Source organism: Coffea arabica, chromosome 2e (genome assembly GCF_036785885.1).
Source record: "Coffea arabica cultivar ET-39 chromosome 2e, Coffea Arabica ET-39 HiFi, whole genome shotgun sequence".
Taxonomy (NCBI): domain Eukaryota; kingdom Viridiplantae; phylum Streptophyta; class Magnoliopsida; order Gentianales; family Rubiaceae; genus Coffea; species Coffea arabica.
Genome location: NC_092313.1, coordinates 73,775,721 through 73,795,085, shown reverse-complemented (window position 1 = coordinate 73,795,085; position 19,365 = coordinate 73,775,721). Strand labels below are relative to the sequence as shown.

At 35.2% G+C, this 19,365-nt stretch overlaps 1 protein-coding gene and 1 non-coding gene across 4 annotated transcripts; both read left to right on the top strand.

The window, feature by feature from the left end:
• The first annotated feature begins 588 nt into the window (after positions 1-588).
• On the top strand, positions 589-1,625 carry LOC113723741 (uncharacterized). The gene is made up of 2 exons (XR_011841304.1): positions 589-1,174; positions 1,278-1,625. It is a non-coding gene; the product is annotated as an uncharacterized protein (transcript).
• A 2,387-nt stretch (positions 1,626-4,012) lies between these two features.
• On the top strand, positions 4,013-17,089 carry LOC140037081 (kinesin-like protein KIN-UB). 3 transcript variants are annotated; one of them, XR_011841029.1, is made up of 21 exons: positions 4,013-4,148; positions 5,496-5,618; positions 7,387-7,487; positions 7,612-7,734; positions 8,419-8,604; positions 8,744-8,965; positions 9,070-9,226; positions 10,329-10,478; positions 10,698-10,786; positions 10,998-11,201; positions 11,828-11,950; positions 12,492-12,626; positions 12,761-12,895; positions 13,120-13,255; positions 13,341-13,433; positions 14,680-14,805; positions 14,941-15,066; positions 15,482-15,625; positions 15,779-15,922; positions 16,009-16,407; positions 16,697-17,089. XR_011841029.1 is itself a non-coding variant. In XM_072081063.1 (20 exons), the coding sequence occupies exons 1-20, from the start codon at positions 4,040-4,042 to the stop codon at positions 16,167-16,169; spliced, it is 2,772 nt and encodes a 923-aa protein (XP_071937164.1). In that variant the 5' UTR covers positions 4,013-4,039; the 3' UTR covers positions 16,170-16,484. The 3 variants fall into 3 exon arrangements, 2 of the variants coding, with proteins under 2 accessions (XP_071937164.1, XP_071937163.1); XM_072081063.1 differs by lacking the exon at positions 16,697-17,089 and having other exon boundaries at positions 15,794-15,922; positions 16,009-16,484; XM_072081062.1 differs by lacking the exon at positions 16,697-17,089 and having other exon boundaries at positions 16,009-16,484.
• The last annotated feature ends 2,276 nt before the right edge of the window (positions 17,090-19,365 follow it).

Below are 19,365 nucleotides of genomic sequence, written 5' to 3'. Positions count from 1 at the left end.
ATATAATAAGTACGTTACCCGCTAACCCTAGGGGCGTATGGTATAGGTAATTTAGAGACCTCTCGAGCTATTATTCATGGCTGTATTCTGGGATCATACCATCTACAGATTCAAGTAGTTACTTTCAACCTAATAGCGGCCCCAACAGTCCAAGCTTATGGTATTTGCTTGCGCAATATCAGACTCGAGTAGTTACTATTTTAAAGCTAAAGTGGAAAAAGAAACAAGAAAGTACGACTTTTCGTGGATGGAAGAAGAACCGGAGTTACACAACTAGAAACTATTTGTTTCAGAAAAAAAGAGAGAAAATCACGATCCAGTTAAGCTTCTTGGAAGTTTATCCACGTCCTTATCATGTCGTTATACACTGTGTGAACTCGGAAGTGGACTAATGTGTCAACTGTGCTGCAAAATCCATGTCCTCCTTTCCTCCTTTTTGGACCCTTGACCATATTTGTCCAGGCCTACTTTGAATAATGCGTTGTTTTCACCATATATCATCATGACTGCTGTTGAAACCGGGGTTGGATTAAAGATGCAGGAAGTAACACCCAAATTGTAATTGTCCAGAGATGTCAAAAGGGAAAATTTCTATATTTCGAAAAAAGATGCTTCAAGCTGTAGCTTGAAAGGGTGCATCATGTTTGGTCATTTTCCGTGTGCCCGCCTAAGCTGCTAGCTTAGCCCAGAGTCTTTGGACGGGTAAGAAAGTAAAGGAAAAGGGCCAAAGTCTTTCTTCTTCTTGCTCTTGTTCATCTTCTTGATATGGTCATTGGCTACTTGCAGCTGGCCTTTGTAATCATGAGCCCGTGTGTCATCATTGCTTTGAATAGCCCTTTTATTTCCGCCCTTCTATCCTCCTTTCTCACCAAGGCAATCATCACACGGACATCAAGCAGCCAGCCATGCTTCGTCTCCCTATATAATTCATCTGCATTCAGTTTCAACTCATCTAACAAGAAGTAAAAATTATCCCACTTGGTTTCTTTTACTGTCGACTTTCACTTTCTTTTCTCTACTAGAGGGTTGCTGGCTGCTGCATCGCATTTGAAAAAAAAAAAATCATGTCTTCTAGCCTGTCGAATTTGGAATTATTTCATGATCCCTCTTATCCAACCTTATCAGGGAGATTCCGCTCAATGAGGCCTAAGGTTCTTGTTCACAGGCTAAATAGGTAAGTTCTCACAACCATGCAGCTGAACATGGCATAAAAGACCCTTTTTCTTCCTCTGTGTTCTGTACTAGGTCGTATTTCTAAGAACGTTTGAATGTAACAGGAGTTGGAAGTTGTCGAAGAAAGTAAAAGAAATAACCAGGGCCGGGAAGTTGAAGAGAGAAATGCAAGTCAAGAACATGAAGCTGTACGTGATGAACAAAATCATTGTTGAAGAAAATGAAAGACTTCGGAGGAAAGCTATGACTCTTCTTCAAGAGAACAAGATTTTGCTGGCTCAGTTTCAGAAGCTTCCTCATCCAGATAGTAACACCATCAAATACTAGATACGTTATAGCAATAGCCAATTAGTATATGCTATCTTCTTACAGTTAACATGTTATCTGAAGAAGACGGACTTATATAGACTTTATTCTTTAGTCCTATTGATACAAAAACTTAATTTCATTCCCCTCTTGTTTTCCTCATTTTGGTTTCCTTATGAGAGATTGCATTTTGTTCATTCCACTGTAGTCGTAGTCTGTCAAGAGGTGCAGTAGGACTACTTGCATGAGTCCCCATGCATGGTTTCAAATTCTGAATGTTCCTCCAAAACTGCCTTTCTATTTAAAAAATTCTAATTCAATTAAGAAGATAACTTTGGTAAAAGATCAGAGCTACTGACTACTACTATTCGGTTCAGTTTGCAGCCGTGTTCATCCAGCAGGGAAGAATCAAAGGTTCACAGTTAAGTTGTGTAAAAATTAGAAGGGATAATTGCAGAAACCTCCCCTGAGGTTTTTGACACTAGCACTCACCTCCCCTATAATTTCTAAAATTGTACTAACCTCCCCTAGGAGGAAATTGGACCTATTACTAATAATAAATTGTATGATTTTACTTTTATACCCTAACTAATTGCAAAAGCCTAATGAACGAATTTTAGAAAAGCAAAATTATTTTTTGTCAACAAATTGAGTGACTAATTAAACTAGATTACCTGTGCATTTTAACATCATTAGTCATTGTAAGCAAAACTAAGGAATGGTGCCAATTGAGGGGAGAAACGGAGTATATGTTTCCATATTGTGTTCTTCAAACCAGTTAATTTAAGTTTAATTTTATACAACTGTAGAGACGAAAACCAGTAAGCAATTCTAGAGTTTCTACTAAAATAAGTATAAAGAGAACTTGCACAAATATAACTGCTCAAGTCATTTCTATTTCAAAACCTCCTCTAGTTCAGCATACTACTACTTTTCAAGCTGCTATATTTCTTTCCATTAATATAGTTATAACTCTATAATCTGGAAATATCAGCAGCAACAACAATTTTAGTACGTGATTTTAATGCACTTACTACAATTTTCATTTACTAAAGACAACTTTATCTTATTAGTATGCACTTATAATTACTTGTAACTAGGCTTATTTTATGCTCAGTAACTTTTAGTGATGTTTAAGTATACTGTTAATTAGCTAATTTTTCAACGATATTTTTTGTATATGATTGGTGCTGATAATATAAGTAGTTGTATTACCCCCACAAATAGCTATTCACATTACTAATAGAGAGTTTTAAAAGTGACGTGTATTTTTTATAAACTTTACTACAAGAACCTAGATATATAATCATTTAACTAGTCATTAATACCCATCATTGCTTCATGTATTGTTAGTAAACTTCATTCAATTGCTCTTGCACCCGTTGAATTTTACTAATTCTTAATAAATTTTCATATTTTGTCCTTTCTTTGTTAATAAAACTTGGCAAGAAGTACGAAGGGCAAATTTGGTATAAATTTCTCATCTCATTCCTTAAAAAAATTTTTTAATGGTAACTTTTTTGGTATGGACTGAATCTGCAACACAAACCTTAAGTTCAAGGGTGGTAAGTGCTATTTTCTAAACTATAAGGCAGGTGTGTGCTAGTGTCAGAAACCTCAGGGAAGGTTTATGCAATTTTCCCAAATTAGAAACGTAATCGTTTAGATCTTAACGTGTTCACGCGCGTTTAATAATAAAAAAATAAAATATTTGAATTAATTAAAGAGTATATCTTATATACACTGACAGTGTACACACTATCATACTCGGTATATGTATCATGTATCTAATAATGAAAGTGTATACACTATTAATACATGGAAAATTAATCTTTAATTAAATGGCATTTAATTTTCTAGACTAAAACTTACTCAAAAAAATAAGTTAAATTATTCATTTATCACTTAATATGATATACATTCAAGTCCATGAAATTTAGTACTTAACGATTTAATAATTTAACGGATTTAAACTTTAGATTTCAGTCCTCAAACTTCGATTTTATCAAATGCACCCATAGTTTTTGCCAAATAAATAATTAGTACATGGTACATATTTGAACTCCAAATACTATTCAGAATAAGATAGTAATATTCTAGACATTTCCAAATCAAACTCACATGATAACTTCAAGAATAAAAGAAAAGAAAATAAAATAAAATCCAACCACTGCATTAGTTGTTATCAGAAAGCTGTCTCATGTTATTTCTTGAATCATGTCATGGCCAAAAAAATTTGGACCAAATAAGAATTTAACTCCAATTTCCTCAAAAAAAAAAAAAAAAAGGAATTCAACACCAAACTTTTCCAAAAGAATTATAAAAAAAAATAAAAGCAAAAAATTGATGTGTACAATGGCCTTTTGGGCCAGCATCAAAAGCCCAATGTCTGGCCTCAGTCTGGAAAAAGAACATGGGTTTCCAAATTAAGCCCATCATCTAGAAACATGTCACGTTCCGAAGTTCTTCCACGTCCGAGCCCACATACCTTTCAAGCTCTGACACCACGTCTAAATCTCCTCGCACTTCTTTCAAGACTGTTCCCAAATGAAGTGGGGGGATGTCAGGAAGACCATTTTCGTCATTTTACACCACACGACTGGTCGGCGAGATTTTCATGCCACCCACGAGGGCGGTTGGCGATCCATCCACAGACAACCAGCATAAAGGTACGTTTGGTCGAATTAAAATGTATCCTACCGGGAATGATTTTCCCGCCGATGTAGTATGTGTATATGGGACACGTCATGTTATGACACACTAAATTTTCGCACTTGGATGACACACAAAATTTTGAAAAAAAGAAAAGAAAGGTAGGTCGATTGAATTGCTATTTTTTAGAATTTTAAATTTTGAAAAAAAAGAAGGTAGCTCGATTGGATTGCTATTTTTTAGAATTTTTATAAAAAAATAATATACTATATTGATTTGATGTATATAAGATAAAAAAGTGATTAAAAATTATATTTGTAAAAAAATATAAAATTTTTGAATGAAAAATGACCTTCCAAACAAGGCATACGTAGTATGAAGTTCAAAAGACTAACAGTTAATTTCCTTCAAAAGTAAATGGCAAACAAAAATACTTTAATCACTATAAAACTCACAACAAAAGGAAGCGATGAAGCATAGAGTTAAATAATAAAAACTAATATCTATATAATTCATTTAAACTGACTTTTGGATATTGGAAGGGAAACAATTATAACACGTTCTCTGTTCAATTACAAATATTAGACAACATGAAAACGCATGTTTCAAGTTAAATGTTAATTCTCTATTTATGATTTTCAATAATTTCTTAGTTAATTTCCTTTTCATGGTAGATATATAGAATTAAGTTAACGACGTTCTCATCTGAACCTAAAAAAAATTAAAGAAAAAGAAAAAGAAAAATAAACAAAATGTCGTATTTCGTAACAAAAATCCAATAGTCTCATTTTCGAGGAATTTTTTCTCTAAACAAGCGGAACAAAAAATTACTAATCCTCAAAGATTAGAAACTAGGAGTATCTTTTGATGCATGCTCATGCTCATGGTGCAACTGATAACTGATAAAGGGGGGAAATAAATATTCTCCAGTCTGACCAAACAGTACCTTTGATTGCAGTCTAGTGCTCTCAACTCACTTCACTTTTAAGTCTTACCAGTCCCCGCTTCACTGTCCCCTGCATTTCAAGTCCTCCCCTTTGGACCCCATTCCCACTTCCACTCACGCCAGTTGTCTAACGCCATTGCGCCTTACCATAAATTCATTCGTTAATACTTTTAGTAGTAATTAATTAATTATTATTAATTAATAGAGAACTACCTCTATATCTGTATGAACTTGACCGTCAATTTAAACTTCAAAATCAAAACTACAAATCCAACTTGACCAAGAAATCTTTAAAAAAAATTGAAAAAATTCTACACACTTTAGTAAAGTGTGTGGCTTTGTGTGTGTATATATATAAGCATTAAGAGAGAGAGAAAGCGTTTAGTTCACTGCTTTGCTTTGTGAGTAATGGCTTCAGGTAGAAATGGTTTTCCCAGAGGCCCGAATCTAAGGAATTCATCATCTTTCAAATCCAAGCTCCCGCCGTCGTCCGCTGTCCGCCGCAGCAGTCCTGGTGCGCTTGGCGCCGGAGCTGACGCCGGTGAGTTCCGTTCAAAAATCTTTTTTGACTCGCATTTTACTAGTCCGTTCGGTTTTATTTCTCACTTGTTTTCCTACTTTCTTGCTATATGCTTCTTTCAACTGCCTTGCTAGTGCTTGGAAGTTGAAATAGGTTAGGATCGAGTTCTTGAAATGAGGTGATCAATTTAAATGACAACTAACTTTTTTCATGTACTTTCGTATTATAGTTTTTTTTTTTTTTTTTTTGAAAAAATTTATTGACTGAGCAATTTAGGAGCTGAATCTTTAGTTGATTAGCATACATGAAGGCGATTTCGCAATGTGGCTGCAAAATATTGCCTTTCAGTTTGGAAATTTTAGGTTTAGAAATTAATGGACTCAGTCGTACTATTTCTAAGTCGGTAAGCAGCAATAAAGAGTGATTCTTTTTATACAAGTTATTCCTAGAAGACATGTCTGGCTTTGGAGAAAATATCAAGTGCAGCCACCCGAGATTATGCAGCAATGCTCATGTATGGTCGAAGTTCCTAAGTTTCTGCCAAAGCATTCCATAATTGGGGCGGCTTCATTGGGAGGTTGTTGGGCGGGGGGAAGGGGTGGGGTGGGGTTTCATATGCTGTAAAACAAGGGTGCTATAATTACCTAGAAAATTTTTCCTACATGGATATAGGTACTCGAGAAATAAATGAATTTTAGTATGTGATAAACCTAGTCTGGTCTAATTAAGATGCTGAATTTATGTGGGAGGTGAATTAGATATTAGTTGCAAAGGCATGATTTTTATATTGGCGAAAGGGAGAGATTAGATTAATATTTAGGTTAAGATAGATGATTTAGGTATGACTAAGACACTCAAACTATAAAGGTGGAAGATTTCTGCTGAAGGGTTTCTAATGTAAGTTATCAGCTGTTAACATCGGGTGTTGGTTATTTGTGATGTTTTACTAGCCTCATTGTTAAACTTGGATTGTGTAATTTATGGAACCAACTTAGTTAGATAGGCATGCAAGGTGATTCTTGGGGCTCATTTTTCTTTACAGGTGTAGATTTACTGATAGTTTACCTGTGAAAACCTCGCTTCTAAAGACAAAACTAATGCCAAGGAAGAGATGAGAAGAAACTTGTAGCAAGCTGGCTCAATTGTTTTTAAATTGTAACTAGGACATTTTATACTATGGTCAACATGCACAAGTGTGAATGATGTACTGTGACATTGATGATTTTGAACCTCACTTGGGATGAGCAATGGTTCTCAAATTAGTGGAGAAAGTAGTTTATCTTTGATTGCTTTTCTTGTCATTAGAGCAAAAAAAAAAAAAGGGAAGTTATGATTCTGTCAGACCTTCTGCTCTGGTTGTCATGAGGAGCATATGAGACTTAATAAGGGCACAAAAGTGCATTTACATGTACTGTTTATCTCGTGTATAACAAACTGACCAAAAAAAAAAAAATTTCAGGTGCCTTTATCGAGTTATGTTGGATTTGAAGAGTTAGTGAGAAATTAATTGGATGAATAGTGATCACTGCACAAGTTAATAATTGAAGCTAGTAACATTGGGGTTTTTTACAATTTATCTCTGAAAGTGAAATAGCTTATTCTCATTTTTATTTGTTTGGAAATCATATACCTTTTAGTAGAAAGCTCCATGCTTCCATGTTGATCCACCATTATTGTGCTTATTGTTGACTTGAACGTCCAAAGTGCTGTCTCTGCTCATCCTCAAATAAATTGTACAACATGAATATTCTTATAGTAACTTTTGCCTTGTGATTGTTTGTTTGAATAGTTTCTGGAAGAGTTAGAGTAGCTGTAAGATTACGGCCTCAAAATGCCGAGGAGCTTGAAGCAGATGCAGATTTTGCTGATTGTGTGGAATTGCAACCTGAGGTATTCAGCATCTTCCATTGATACAGTATCTGTGGTCATCTCTTTGGCTTGTCTTGTTGGCATGTTCTTGTGCATGGATGATAGCTTCATCATAACGCTGTTATTCTTTCATTGACTCTACCAGCTTAAAAGGCTGAAACTTCGGAAGAACAACTGGGATTCAGATACCTATGAGTTTGATGAGGTGCTTACTGAGTATGCATCACAGAAGCGTGTCTATGAAGTTGTTGCTAAACCTGTTGTTGAGGTGTGTTCTGTGTATCATTCCCTTCTTTGCCATCTGCAGCTGCTGATTGACAAGTTTTTGCAATAATAGATAAAATTTCTGTAGTCCATTTTCATTTGAAAGCTAAATTTTCTGCGCCCAGTGGTGTCAGAGGGGAACAGTTAAGGTTCTAAGCGTAATCACTTTATGAAGCTAATGACTTACATTTTAGATCAGACTTGATCCTTGTGGTCCTTTTGTAGTGTAGACTTGCTCCTTATTGTCCTGTTGTAAAAATTTATTTACAAGATTAAACTTTGTGGATTCGTGGAGTAGGCTCTGTCATCTCCAAATACTGTAATAATGGGGAAAACATCCAAAATGAACCACCTTCTGGGTCCAAGTCTGCGATCAGGTCGTAGGCTTCTTGATTCTTGAGACATGAATAAGTGTCTATCCTTGTAGTGTCAGAGTTAAAACACTTGAGAGGCTATTGTTTATCCCATTCGTGGTCATGGAACTGCTTTAATGAAACATTTGATGAGATGCTTTTAGTTATAAATCCTCTGGGCCACCTTGAGTATTTTCTGACACATACTTGTATTATCTTGAGGAAGAAAATAGTATTATCTTGAGTATTTTCTGACACATACTTTTATTATCTTGAGGAAGAAAATAGTTCACCAACTATCTTATTTATTTATTTTGAATTTCCCTTTCTCTTAGAGCGTTCTAGAGGGTTACAACGGGACAGTCATGGCTTACGGGCAGACTGGTACTGGGAAAACATATACACTTGGAAGACTGGGTGATGAAGACACCTCTGCCCGTGGTATCATGGTTCGATCACTGGAAGATATTTTTTCAAATATCTCTCAGGAGACTGATACAGTCACTGTTTCATACTTGCAGGTTACCTTCATCAAATGTATTTTCGGATGATTCCACTATTGTTGCTTTATTAGTTTGGATCCAGTTGGCTACCTCACTACATGCCTGGCTAATTTAAATGATTTCCTGAAATTCAACTCGCGTGCTGTTTTATATGCAGCTTTATATGGAAACTATCCAGGACCTTCTAAATCCAGCAAATGACAATATTTCAATTGTTGAAGATCAAAAAACCGGTGATGTTTCTTTACCAGGGGCAACTGTTGTGGAAATTCGAGATCAGCAAAGTTTTGTGGAACTTCTACGCATAGGGGAAGCTCATAGATTTGCTGCTAATACTAAGCTGAATACTGAATCTTCACGCAGTCATGCTTTTCTCATGGTAAAACATTTTATTTTGGCCACTTTTTCTTTATGTTTATTTATTTTGTTCATTGTTTATTCCTCTAAATGTGTATGCTTCAACTGTTTATCTGGTCTATACAGGTGCAAGTTAGAAGGTCTGTGTTGGGAAGAGAAAATGATTTTACTTCTGAACATGATGTTTCTTCTAATGGGGTTAACAACTTTAAGCCACCTATTATTCGAAAAGGCAAACTAGTTGTTGTAGATCTTGCTGGTTCTGAGAGAATCCACAAGTCAGGTTCACCTCACAACTCTTAACTTGCATCTCATACAGATGTATCTGATTTTTTAATTCTTTTTCTCTTACATCTAATATATTATACTGTTATATTTACTTGCACGTCTCACTGCAGCTGATCCAATGTTTACTCAATGAGTTTGTTTTTTTTTTTTTTGAATAATGTAAATGAGAAGAACAATCCTCAGCTCTTTAAAATTCTGTATTCTAAATTTTGTTGAGCTGGAATTGGAAAATAATTACTTTGACGCTACGACTCGTTGCATTTCTTTTCTAAACAAGAAAAAAAAGTAAGAAATTGTTAACGAGATCTTAATTCTCAGAGACTTATTTTAACTTTGAAATTTAAGAGAATGGTCAAAAGTATTGTGACGGGCAATATCATAAAGGTGTACATGAAAGGCTTCCTTTCTTCTTAAACTTAAGGAAGTTGTTTGCTATACTCTCCTAAATCATATAAGGAGGAAGGTAGGTATGTCTCCACTTCACTGTCTTTATCCTAAACATGTATCTTACAGATACTATGCTGTAGATATGATAATAATGTGTGTCCGTATCTGAAAGAAAAAACTGGTTTGGTTAGTTATTGTGTGTATATAATTCTCATTGAAATGGAAAATGATTTTGCACTCCATCTTGCATGACGGTAGGATGGGTAGATAACAATGATTGCTCATTAGAAAGTGAAAGAGTTTGACCTGAGTTGTGAGACTGTTACATGGGCCATTTATTGTCCTTATGAAAATTATAAAATGACCAAATTTTAAATATTTGTCACTACTTGTGTCAATTTAATTCCTTCATAGAAGTGATCAAAAATAAAAAAAATCTGTTGGTACAGTATTAGGATTTGGACAATGCATCTTTTGGTTTCATGTAATGTAGTCTGTGTCCTGATAACTTGTAGTTTCATTGCCTAAAAGTGTCCCTGCCTTTAATTGGTTAAAACCACCTTGCCCTTCTGATATGATATTAACTTGTTAATATACATTAGGATGAAGTTTTGAACACCATGGATTAATTTAGAATGTCATACTTTATTTTTTGATTCTCTTCTTCTTTTGCCTGATCCGACTTCAGTAAACTTTTATTTGTTTTCCAGGAAGTGAGGGACACATGTTAGAAGAAGCAAAGTCCATCAATCTTTCGCTGAGTGCATTAGGCAAGTGCATAAATGCTTTGGCAGAAAATAGTGCTCATGTACCAGTTCGAGATTCCAAACTTACCAGGTTGCTTAAAGATTCATTCGGAGGTGGGCTATATGTGGTATTATAGAAATTCAACTACTCACATTCTGACTTGACTGACATGTCTGTTGGCATAAATTAGTCTTTCTGGCATGTGAAATTACACACCCTTCTTCCTTTAGCACCAGATGCAACCTGTATGCCACATATCCACATTCTATCAGTGTGCCTTTTAATATGGATGCCAGGAAAACCAACTTAATCATTTGGTAAATATGTTGTAGGCACTTCAAGAACTTCATTAGTTATAACAATTGGCCCATCTCCACGCCATCGGGCAGAGACAGCAAGCACAATTTTATTTGGGCAAAGGGTGAGTTGTTGATGGATTGATTACAGTTTAGGCTCCTCTGAATTTTCTACTTGATGAAGTTTGAAATCAATGTTCCCCAATTAGATCGCTCAAAATAATGGATTCACAAGATGTGCATTTTCTGTACGCATGGTGTTTGTTGAAATTGGGTCCATAAGTTACCCAATTGTTCATCATGCCAGTGTGGAATTAACATTTTCATTTCTTACAGGCAATGAAGGTGGAGAATATGTTAAAAATAAAGGAAGAATTTGATTACAAAAGTTTGTCTAAAAGGCTTGAGATACAGATTGAAAAACTCACTGCAGAGAATGAAAGACTGCAGAAAGCATGCGAGGATGAGGTAGAAAGGATTAAATTGGAAGCACAAAAGCAGATCTCTGAAGCTGAGAGAGACTGTGCAGAAGCTCTGAAGGTAATTTCAGTATATATTTTATCCTGCACCTTTCGGATATGTTTGAAGTGCAATGACTGACTTGGGAGGTATTATAATGTCCAAAATTATGTGTGAACACATAAACGTTAGCTTTAGCTTCTTTTGATTTTAGGATAAGTTCAATGAACTGATTCATAAGTTTTGGATGGTGATTTTTTTGGCAAATTGTGGTTACATGATGCAAATATAATTGGCATAAAATATATGGACATAGTTGGAGTGAGTCAATTAGCATCTTCTCATTTTAGATGGAGTCTAAATTCCTTTTTTAAGTGATATAGTTTCTAGAAACTATAAAGAAGCCATCAACTGGGGAAAATGAGTGACTACAAAGCTAAAACATGATTGCAGCTATTCTTGACACCAAAAAGAACATAAAAGTTAGCAACACCCTAGCTGAAAGATGTTGATTAGATCTTTGTATTTCCTACTTGATGTAATTGGTAGAAAGACTGGGAATATTTTGTTGATATTCATTTGCCTTGTTTGTCATTGTCAGTATGGGACTGAGAATTCAATGATTTTCAACTGACATCTTCCAGGTACTCTTTGCTGTGGCTTAGTCTTTGACTCATTTTCCTTTTTGTCTTCATTCTCATTTGAAGGAGGAAAAGATGAAATGTCAGATGGATTACATGGAATCCATTAAACAGCTTGAGGAGAAGTGGATGCTTAATCAAACGAAGCATGCCAGCAATGGTTTTATTGGCACTTCTCATGCTGCAGAGGTAGATGGCTTTGAAACTACTTCATAATATGTTTCACCATATCCCTTTCTAATTCATACTGTCCTTTTATCATATCTTCTGAGCAACAAATGCTGGTAATACATTCAGATGAACTTGCGGTGTAATGATTGTTATATTCTTTTGGTTCCCCTGGAAGAAAATGATATGATTCCCAACCTACTGTATTGGTATTTTTTTTAAACCTAAGCTTCATCCTGGGGAATTCCTTACTGAATAACGTCTATAGTGGATATATTAACCTATTGATAATGTGCAGGTTGACCATAAAGAGTATTTTTGCATCGAGATTAAATATGGTATCATGATAAACTAGAAGGAAAATAGGAAAGTAAAGTTATAAAATTAAAACTGTGAATCCTCCATTCATATATCAGATTTACTGCATAGGCTTTTTCAGTGGCATGAAGAGAAGCTCCAAGGATTTCGGTATTTCTTTCTTAGGTTTAGTTGAGCTTTATGATTAAATGGATTGATGAATGCTCCTTACCTCTCCTTATGATAATTATTGCTTCTCTTCTAGGGTGGTATGCCATCTGGCAACGACGAAGTCTCTGAGTTGAAAAAGTTGCTTCAAAACGAAGTTCAGCAAAGGAAAGCAGCTGAATTAGAAATCAAGAATTTGAAAGATTGCCTGCTGAAATCTATGAAGCCAGAGGTATGATGTTGACAATGGACAGAACTTGAATGATTTTGTCCTTTTAAGAGATTGTTGTAATGATGGAAATCTGAGTTACTGAAACTCAATGCCAGATTGAACTCATAGCTGTATCTAATTTTGATGTGGTGTAGCTGGCAGGTGGAAATGCTGATATTTTTAACCTTCAAAAAATGTTGGAAGAAGAGAGCCAACAGAGGAAGAAACTTGAAGAAGAAGTGATAGTTTTACGTCATCAGTTATCACAATTGACCTTGGAAGCTAGTCAGGTATGTTTAAAAAGAGCTTTAAACATGCTTATAGTGATTAAGTGAGACTTGGGTTGTGGATCTCCCTGACACTATTCAAATAAATGAAGGTGAAACGTATTAACTGATCCTGTCTTTTAATAAGTGCTAGAGGTGCTTGAGTAGTCTTCTTGCTCTGGTATTTCTGTTTGTTTAAATATGTGTAATTACATATTTTGCTTGATCAAGTTGTACATTTTTAACAGACTACTAGCTGTCCAGATAGAAGCAGAACAGGGAATGGCTTTGTGGGTCTTGATTCTGTGTCTTCACTGAGACATCTGCAGTTTAAAGATGCAAGTGATGGAGAGAGGCCATCAATTTCAAATCTCCATGAAAAAGGTAGTGCTAAATATTTGACAAATTCATTCATTTGTACATTCTTATATGACTACGTTGCACTCAGAGATGCCTTCCCTTTTGGTAGTTGGATTGCATAAGATATTATCCTTACTGGAATCAGATGATCCAAATGTGCGGATTCATGCTGTAAAGGTGGTGGCCAACCTAGCAGCTGAAGGTAATCTGCATTTCAAGTGTCATCATATTTTCCCTTTCTGTGAAAGTGGCCTTTCTAGTATGCTTCCTTTCTTTTCATGCAGTGAAACTTCCACTGAAACTTTAGGTTTTCATCAAAGGATTTATACAGTTGAAAGGTTTATGGTTATGCCACTGAGTTCATGTTTACTAGAACCGTTTGTTTTGGAATTAGTGATGAAGGAGATAAGATGACATGCTATATCTTAATGTGAAATTCAAGTTTCATGAAGTATTGGAAGAGAGTAGAATGGATGCAGAGGTAAATCCCTAACAGTGTACAAGGCTGAGAGGGGCTCTTGTTATTTTCTTTTGTCTAGGTTCAAGTGGGCTCAAACTTTTAATGAGTCTAATTTTTGACAGTGAGTGTCCCTTAAACCCCATAACAGATTCAAGTCTTGATAGGTTGACCAAAATTGAGATGGCAATTTCGCTGAATATGGGTCAAATTTTGAGTTTGGGTTAATAATGAAATTTGCAATTGCAAAAGATATTATTGATTATCTCATTGGTCACTCACATCTCTTGCATCTTGTCACATTTCTTCCATTAGCTAACATCAGAAGGTCTATCATAACTAGGGAAGAATTATATGATCCCATTGTTGATGTGACAACTAATTTGCATTCGTCAATTCCCATCAATCAGTTTTACTGCATTTAGCAGCCAAAAGATGATAGTTTCTATAATATTATTTTGCCCCAGGAATGTTTTTCTTTTTGTTTGGCCATGGGACCATTGCATTATGGACATGCCTTTGGTCACAATGGTCATTACATCGTCTGTTTGATTATGAATGTGAATTCTCAAATACTGCAATTTGATGGACTTCTTTCTAACTATGTATTTGTTCATCATTTCTAAGATTAGTTATGTTCACTAGCAGAGTAGGATTTTATCTTAAATTCCTATCCTAATCACCGAAAATTTTGTACACAATGGCTCATGAAATCCCATTTACTCTTCTGGGACCAATCTTTGTATTCTATCAATAGCTCCTGTGAATCTGGTGACTGTAGGATGATGTGATACTTTTGTGGTATGGTGAACAGATATTACAAGTTATCCAGCCAAAAAGTATGACAAAGTGCTGGGATTTAAACTATTGTAACTGTTGAATATAGCCCTTAAATTTGTGTTGGCTTGGCTTAGTGTTCTTGATGCTGTTCAAAGGATGTGTTTCAGATACTGATCCAAGAATTGACCTGTTATTGACATGTATACTTTAGAAGCAAATCAGGAAAAGATAGTAGAAGCTGGTGGTCTTTCTTCACTGCTGATGCTTCTGAGGAGCTATGAGGATGAAACTATTCGAAGAATAGCAGCTGGTGCAGTTGCCAATCTGGCAATGAATGGTAAAAGTTAAATGCATGCTTTAAGGATTCGTCATGTTCAATGCCAAGTCTTTGATGCAATTTCATTCAGGTGGACTTTATTATTATTTTTTTTGGGCATTATAGCAATGACTTCTTGGTTTCCTGTCTACTCAGAATTCAATCAGGAGCTTATAATGGCTCAAGGTGGAATCTGTCTGTTGGCAATGACAGCATCTGATGCAGAGGATCCTCAAACTTTACGCATGGTGGCTGGTGCAGTTGCTAATCTCTGTGGCAATGGTAGGACAATTTGCCTTTCCTGAGTCCAGTAGATTTCAACTGTTGATTGGTGCTATATTATATCTGAGAAGGATTTGCTGTTTGTTGAAGCAAAAAGTGAAGATGCTTCTTGGGGCATTCGATCTGTGGGATATCCTTCACCGTATTAATCTTTGGAGCAACTGTAGTCCTGAAAATGCTTGAAAACTGCTAGTATTGTTGGTAGATGTAGAAGAAACCCTTAGAAAATTTCTAGGCTGTCACCTCAGCATCTTTTACTTTTGGCTCTCCCTGCCTTTTGAATTTAGTTCTACTTTTGTTAGCTTAATGGAAGGATTGATTAGATTTACTTGGTCCGTGTTTGATCTGCAACCTCTTCCCTAGGATCTCATTTTTCTATGGTAAATTTTGATTCTGCTATGTATAATCTTTTCAGATAAATTACAGACAAGGTTGAGGTCTGAAGGGGGAATCAAGGCTCTGTTGGGAATGGTGAGAAGCCGTCATCCTGATGTTCTATCACAAGTTGCACGAGGAATTGCAAATTTTGCAAAGTGCGAGTCCAGAGCTGCAACTCAGGGTAAGTGTCCACTGCTGAATTGGTTAAAAAACTGATGGTTCTCATCTCTTCTCCCTGATGTGCTATCTTCAAAGACATGCAACCACTTGATTCTTGCTTTCAAAGATAATTGATCTGTTGGTCTTACATGTGCATGTCTTGATATTCTTGGAGCTTTTGCAAACTTAGGTACAAAACATGGACGATCTCTTTTAATAGAGGACGGAGCGCTGCCATGGATTGTGCAAAATGCAAACAATGAAGCATCTTTAATTAGACGTCATGTTGAACTTGCGCTTTGCCACTTAGCACAACATGGTGAGTGTGTACATAGTTGATTTTGTATGTCAAAGATCTGGGACTATTCTGCTAAAGCGAACAATTTTGCTTTATGTTTGTATCAGAGGTTAATGCGAAAGACTTGATCAGCGGAGGAGCACTTTGGGAGCTTGTGCGCATCTCGCGCGACTGCTCTCGTGATGACATAAGGGCTCTTGCTTGTCGGACCTTGACTTCAAGTCCAACCTTTGTAGCTGAACTGCGACGTTTAAGAATAGAGGTTTAATTACTCGTCAGTCCCTACTCTTCAGGACCGTACCTTACGACTGGAAACTTCTGCAACTGCTTTTTTCAGAGTTTCCTTGGCAGAGCTTCCTGGAGATTTGCCCCGTCATTCGCCCTTTTCACCGCGCTGCATTGACCTTGCAACATCAGTTAGGAGATTTGTAGAATGTTGTTAACCGTGACCAATTCTCAGTTTTGGAATGGTAGATCCAAAAAAGCGGTTTTCATGTCAATATGATGTAAGTTAATATTCTGTTTATGGAATTGGAATTATTCGGAGGAGAAGTTAATGAAATTATTTAAATTCTTTATTCTAGATCAAGCGCATATTTGTTCATAGAAAAACTGTGCACTCAATCAAGCTCCTTGTGCTTTTCTATTGTTGATTCGCATTGACTGTAAAGATCAGGGTAACTCATGCAGTTCCACATTCTAATTTTCTACTCTGCTGCTGGCTTAATCGTCTCAGTTGAAACTCTTTTAATCTATTCTCTGCTTGGAGAAGTAATTGAATCTTGTTTCGTGCAGGGGCTGGAATTCGGTAAAACTTTCTTACACTATGAACGATAGGCTGTGGCAAAGCCTTTTAAGTCATTAACAAAACTAAATGTTGAACCTGTTTTGGCCACTTTTTTTTTTTGTCGATATGATAGCTTCTTATACTATGGGAAGGGAACGGCCTGAAGAGATCCTGGGTAAACCGGAGGGGACTGAAGCATCACTGGATTAGACCGGTGCATTACACACCCGCCTGTTTTGGCCACTTTCGATCACTTTCAGCTATAGTTTGTCTATGAAGTTCCGTAATCTGTAAGCTAAGGGTTTGAGATATTCTCGTTTAATTATTTGACTAAACGCTTGAGCAAAGATAATTGGCCTTCTATCTCTTTTAATTAAGGGAAATGAGTTAACCTTTCTTCATCTTGGGCTAAAATTGATATGGCTATTGGATTTTGCTTTTTGAATCACTTCTAGGAAGATATAAGCAAATTCTCAATGTTAAAGCACAAAATCACGCTGCCAGTTGGTCTCCATTTAATTTGAGAAATAAAAGGTAATTCATTAGTCGAATACACAGTTCTGTATGCATTTTTCGATTTAGATTCTTCCAAAGCGCTTGGACTGATCTTCAGATGCCGAACTGTGTAGTGAAGCTAGACGCCCCTGCTTGTGTGGCTTTCCCTCTCGCCCTTTGAGCGCTGAGACCAAGATCTAAATATGTTGAATAATTCATCATCCAGAAAATGATTTTACGTTACACAAGTTACAAATAAAGAGGATTCCAATCTACTTACCTATACAATATATTAGAGGCTAATAATTTTTTGAATGGAATCTAAGAATCTCGATGACCGATAGAGGGCTAAAAAGAAGAGGAAAGTAAAACATTCTACATAAACCAAAGCCAGCAATTACAAGTTCCATCACCATTGTATATAGTTCTTAGCCCGTTACTTGAACGGGAGTGCAAATAAGTTGTTGAAAGATTTTGTAAATTTGTAAATTATTTTTTGTAATAATAAAATTAGAGTGAACATTTTTGTTTTTGAAGATGCAAAAGAATTTAGTTTGAAGATGTAAAAAAAAAATTTTTTTGGAGTAAACATCTTGTGCAATAGAGTTGTAGAAATATTGACTGACATTGATGATTCGTGCACGTGACTTACATACATAGAATGGTTCATATATTCAAATTCATTAAAAGTTGCTATAATTAAGAAAGTAAAAAAGGAAGGTAATTAATTGTTAAAAAAAAGAATGAAAATAAGGAAGTAATGAATTATAGGAAAAAATAAAAATTGTCCAAATTTTAGAATTAGTAACTTCTAATATATAATCAAGTCAAATACTATTATAAGAATAAAAAAAATGTGTAGAGAAATATATATATATATATATATATATATATAAGCACATATATAAAGAAAAATTATAAGTTGATTGATAAAGAAAATTTAGTTAGATATAATTGACATGAATGTATATAAGGTAGAAATAAATAAATTGATTGAAAGTTACTACAAAACAAGGAAGTGAAAAAGGAAAGGAATTAATTGTTACCAAAAACTAAAAAGAATTTCAAAATTAAAAAAACACAAACATTAATGAAGTCTGCATGACCAAAAAATAGATAGTCCACTCGATCGAAAGTTAGGATAGCCAACTCAGCAACTTTTCAAAATCGAAACTGAACATCATCTTATAATGTGAGAATTTCTAAATCATACAAAAAAAGTATGATAATTACTGTGTCTAAATGATAAATACAAATATAAGAATTTTGAAAATCAAGAAGATGGATTTAAGAAGTGAGAAAGGAGAAAAGAGATTTGAACCTGAAACCTCTAATTTTTAGAGTTTTAACATTAATCACTAGATTGAGGCCTCTTTAACTCATCACCACATACTCTCTCCGTCCATTTTGATAGGTTTGATTTTTTCACACAATTTAAGAAAATTTAGTTAACTTTGTTAGAAGAATAAATCGAATTTACTATTGTTCTAAAATATCCTTATATTAAATGGGATATGACTAATTAGCTTTGCACTAAATAAGTTAAGTTATACTCAATAACATCTTATATCAAATAAGCGCATTTTAGAGAAACTACAACTTAACTATGATCTTCAATTAGAAGTGAAATATAGGTTGGAACAGATGAAAAAAGAAAATTAACCTATCAAAGTGGGATGGAGGGAGTATATTTGTATACTCTCTTCTTTTTTCTCATCTCCTATAATTCTACATTAAAGTATACTTAGTGGCTAGCTTCCGAGAAATGAGGAGCAAGGCTCCATAGACTTTACCGCATTTTCAACAAAATGCCTTTAGACATTAAACATCATCTTCATGGTTCTTCCCCTTTAGACAATTAAAGTAAAAGAAGATAAAAGATCCAAGATGCATCCAACTTGTCACTCAATGAAGTGTGGGAATCAAAGGGCGGTAATTAAATATTATCATAATGATTAGGGGAATCGCTCAGGCGAAGTAAAGAAGTTGATGAAATCAATTAACTGCTCAATATTCGAATATACTCCCACCGTCCCACTTTGATAGTCATGTTTTCCTTTTTCATCTGTCCCAAATTGTAGTCCACTTTCCAATTGAAGAATGTAGTTGTATTTTAATTTTTCTAAAATACCCTTATTCAATGTAAGTTGTTGTTACTATAAACCTACCACATTTAATGAGA

What these genes read in the sequence shown, in the direction of transcription:
- LOC140037081 (XM_072081062.1), top strand. Translation starts at nt 4,040, where the DNA reads ATGTCAGGAAGACCATTTTCGTCATTTTACACCACACGACTGGTCGGC. An exon ending in TGAGAGAATCCACAAGTCAG is followed by an intron (nt 9,227 to 10,328) that starts GTTCACCTCACA and finishes TTTGTTTTCCAG; the next exon opens with GAAGTGAGGGACACATGTTA. An exon ending in ACTGTGCAGAAGCTCTGAAG is followed by an intron (nt 11,202 to 11,827) that starts GTAATTTCAGTA and finishes TCTCATTTGAAG; the next exon opens with GAGGAAAAGATGAAATGTCA.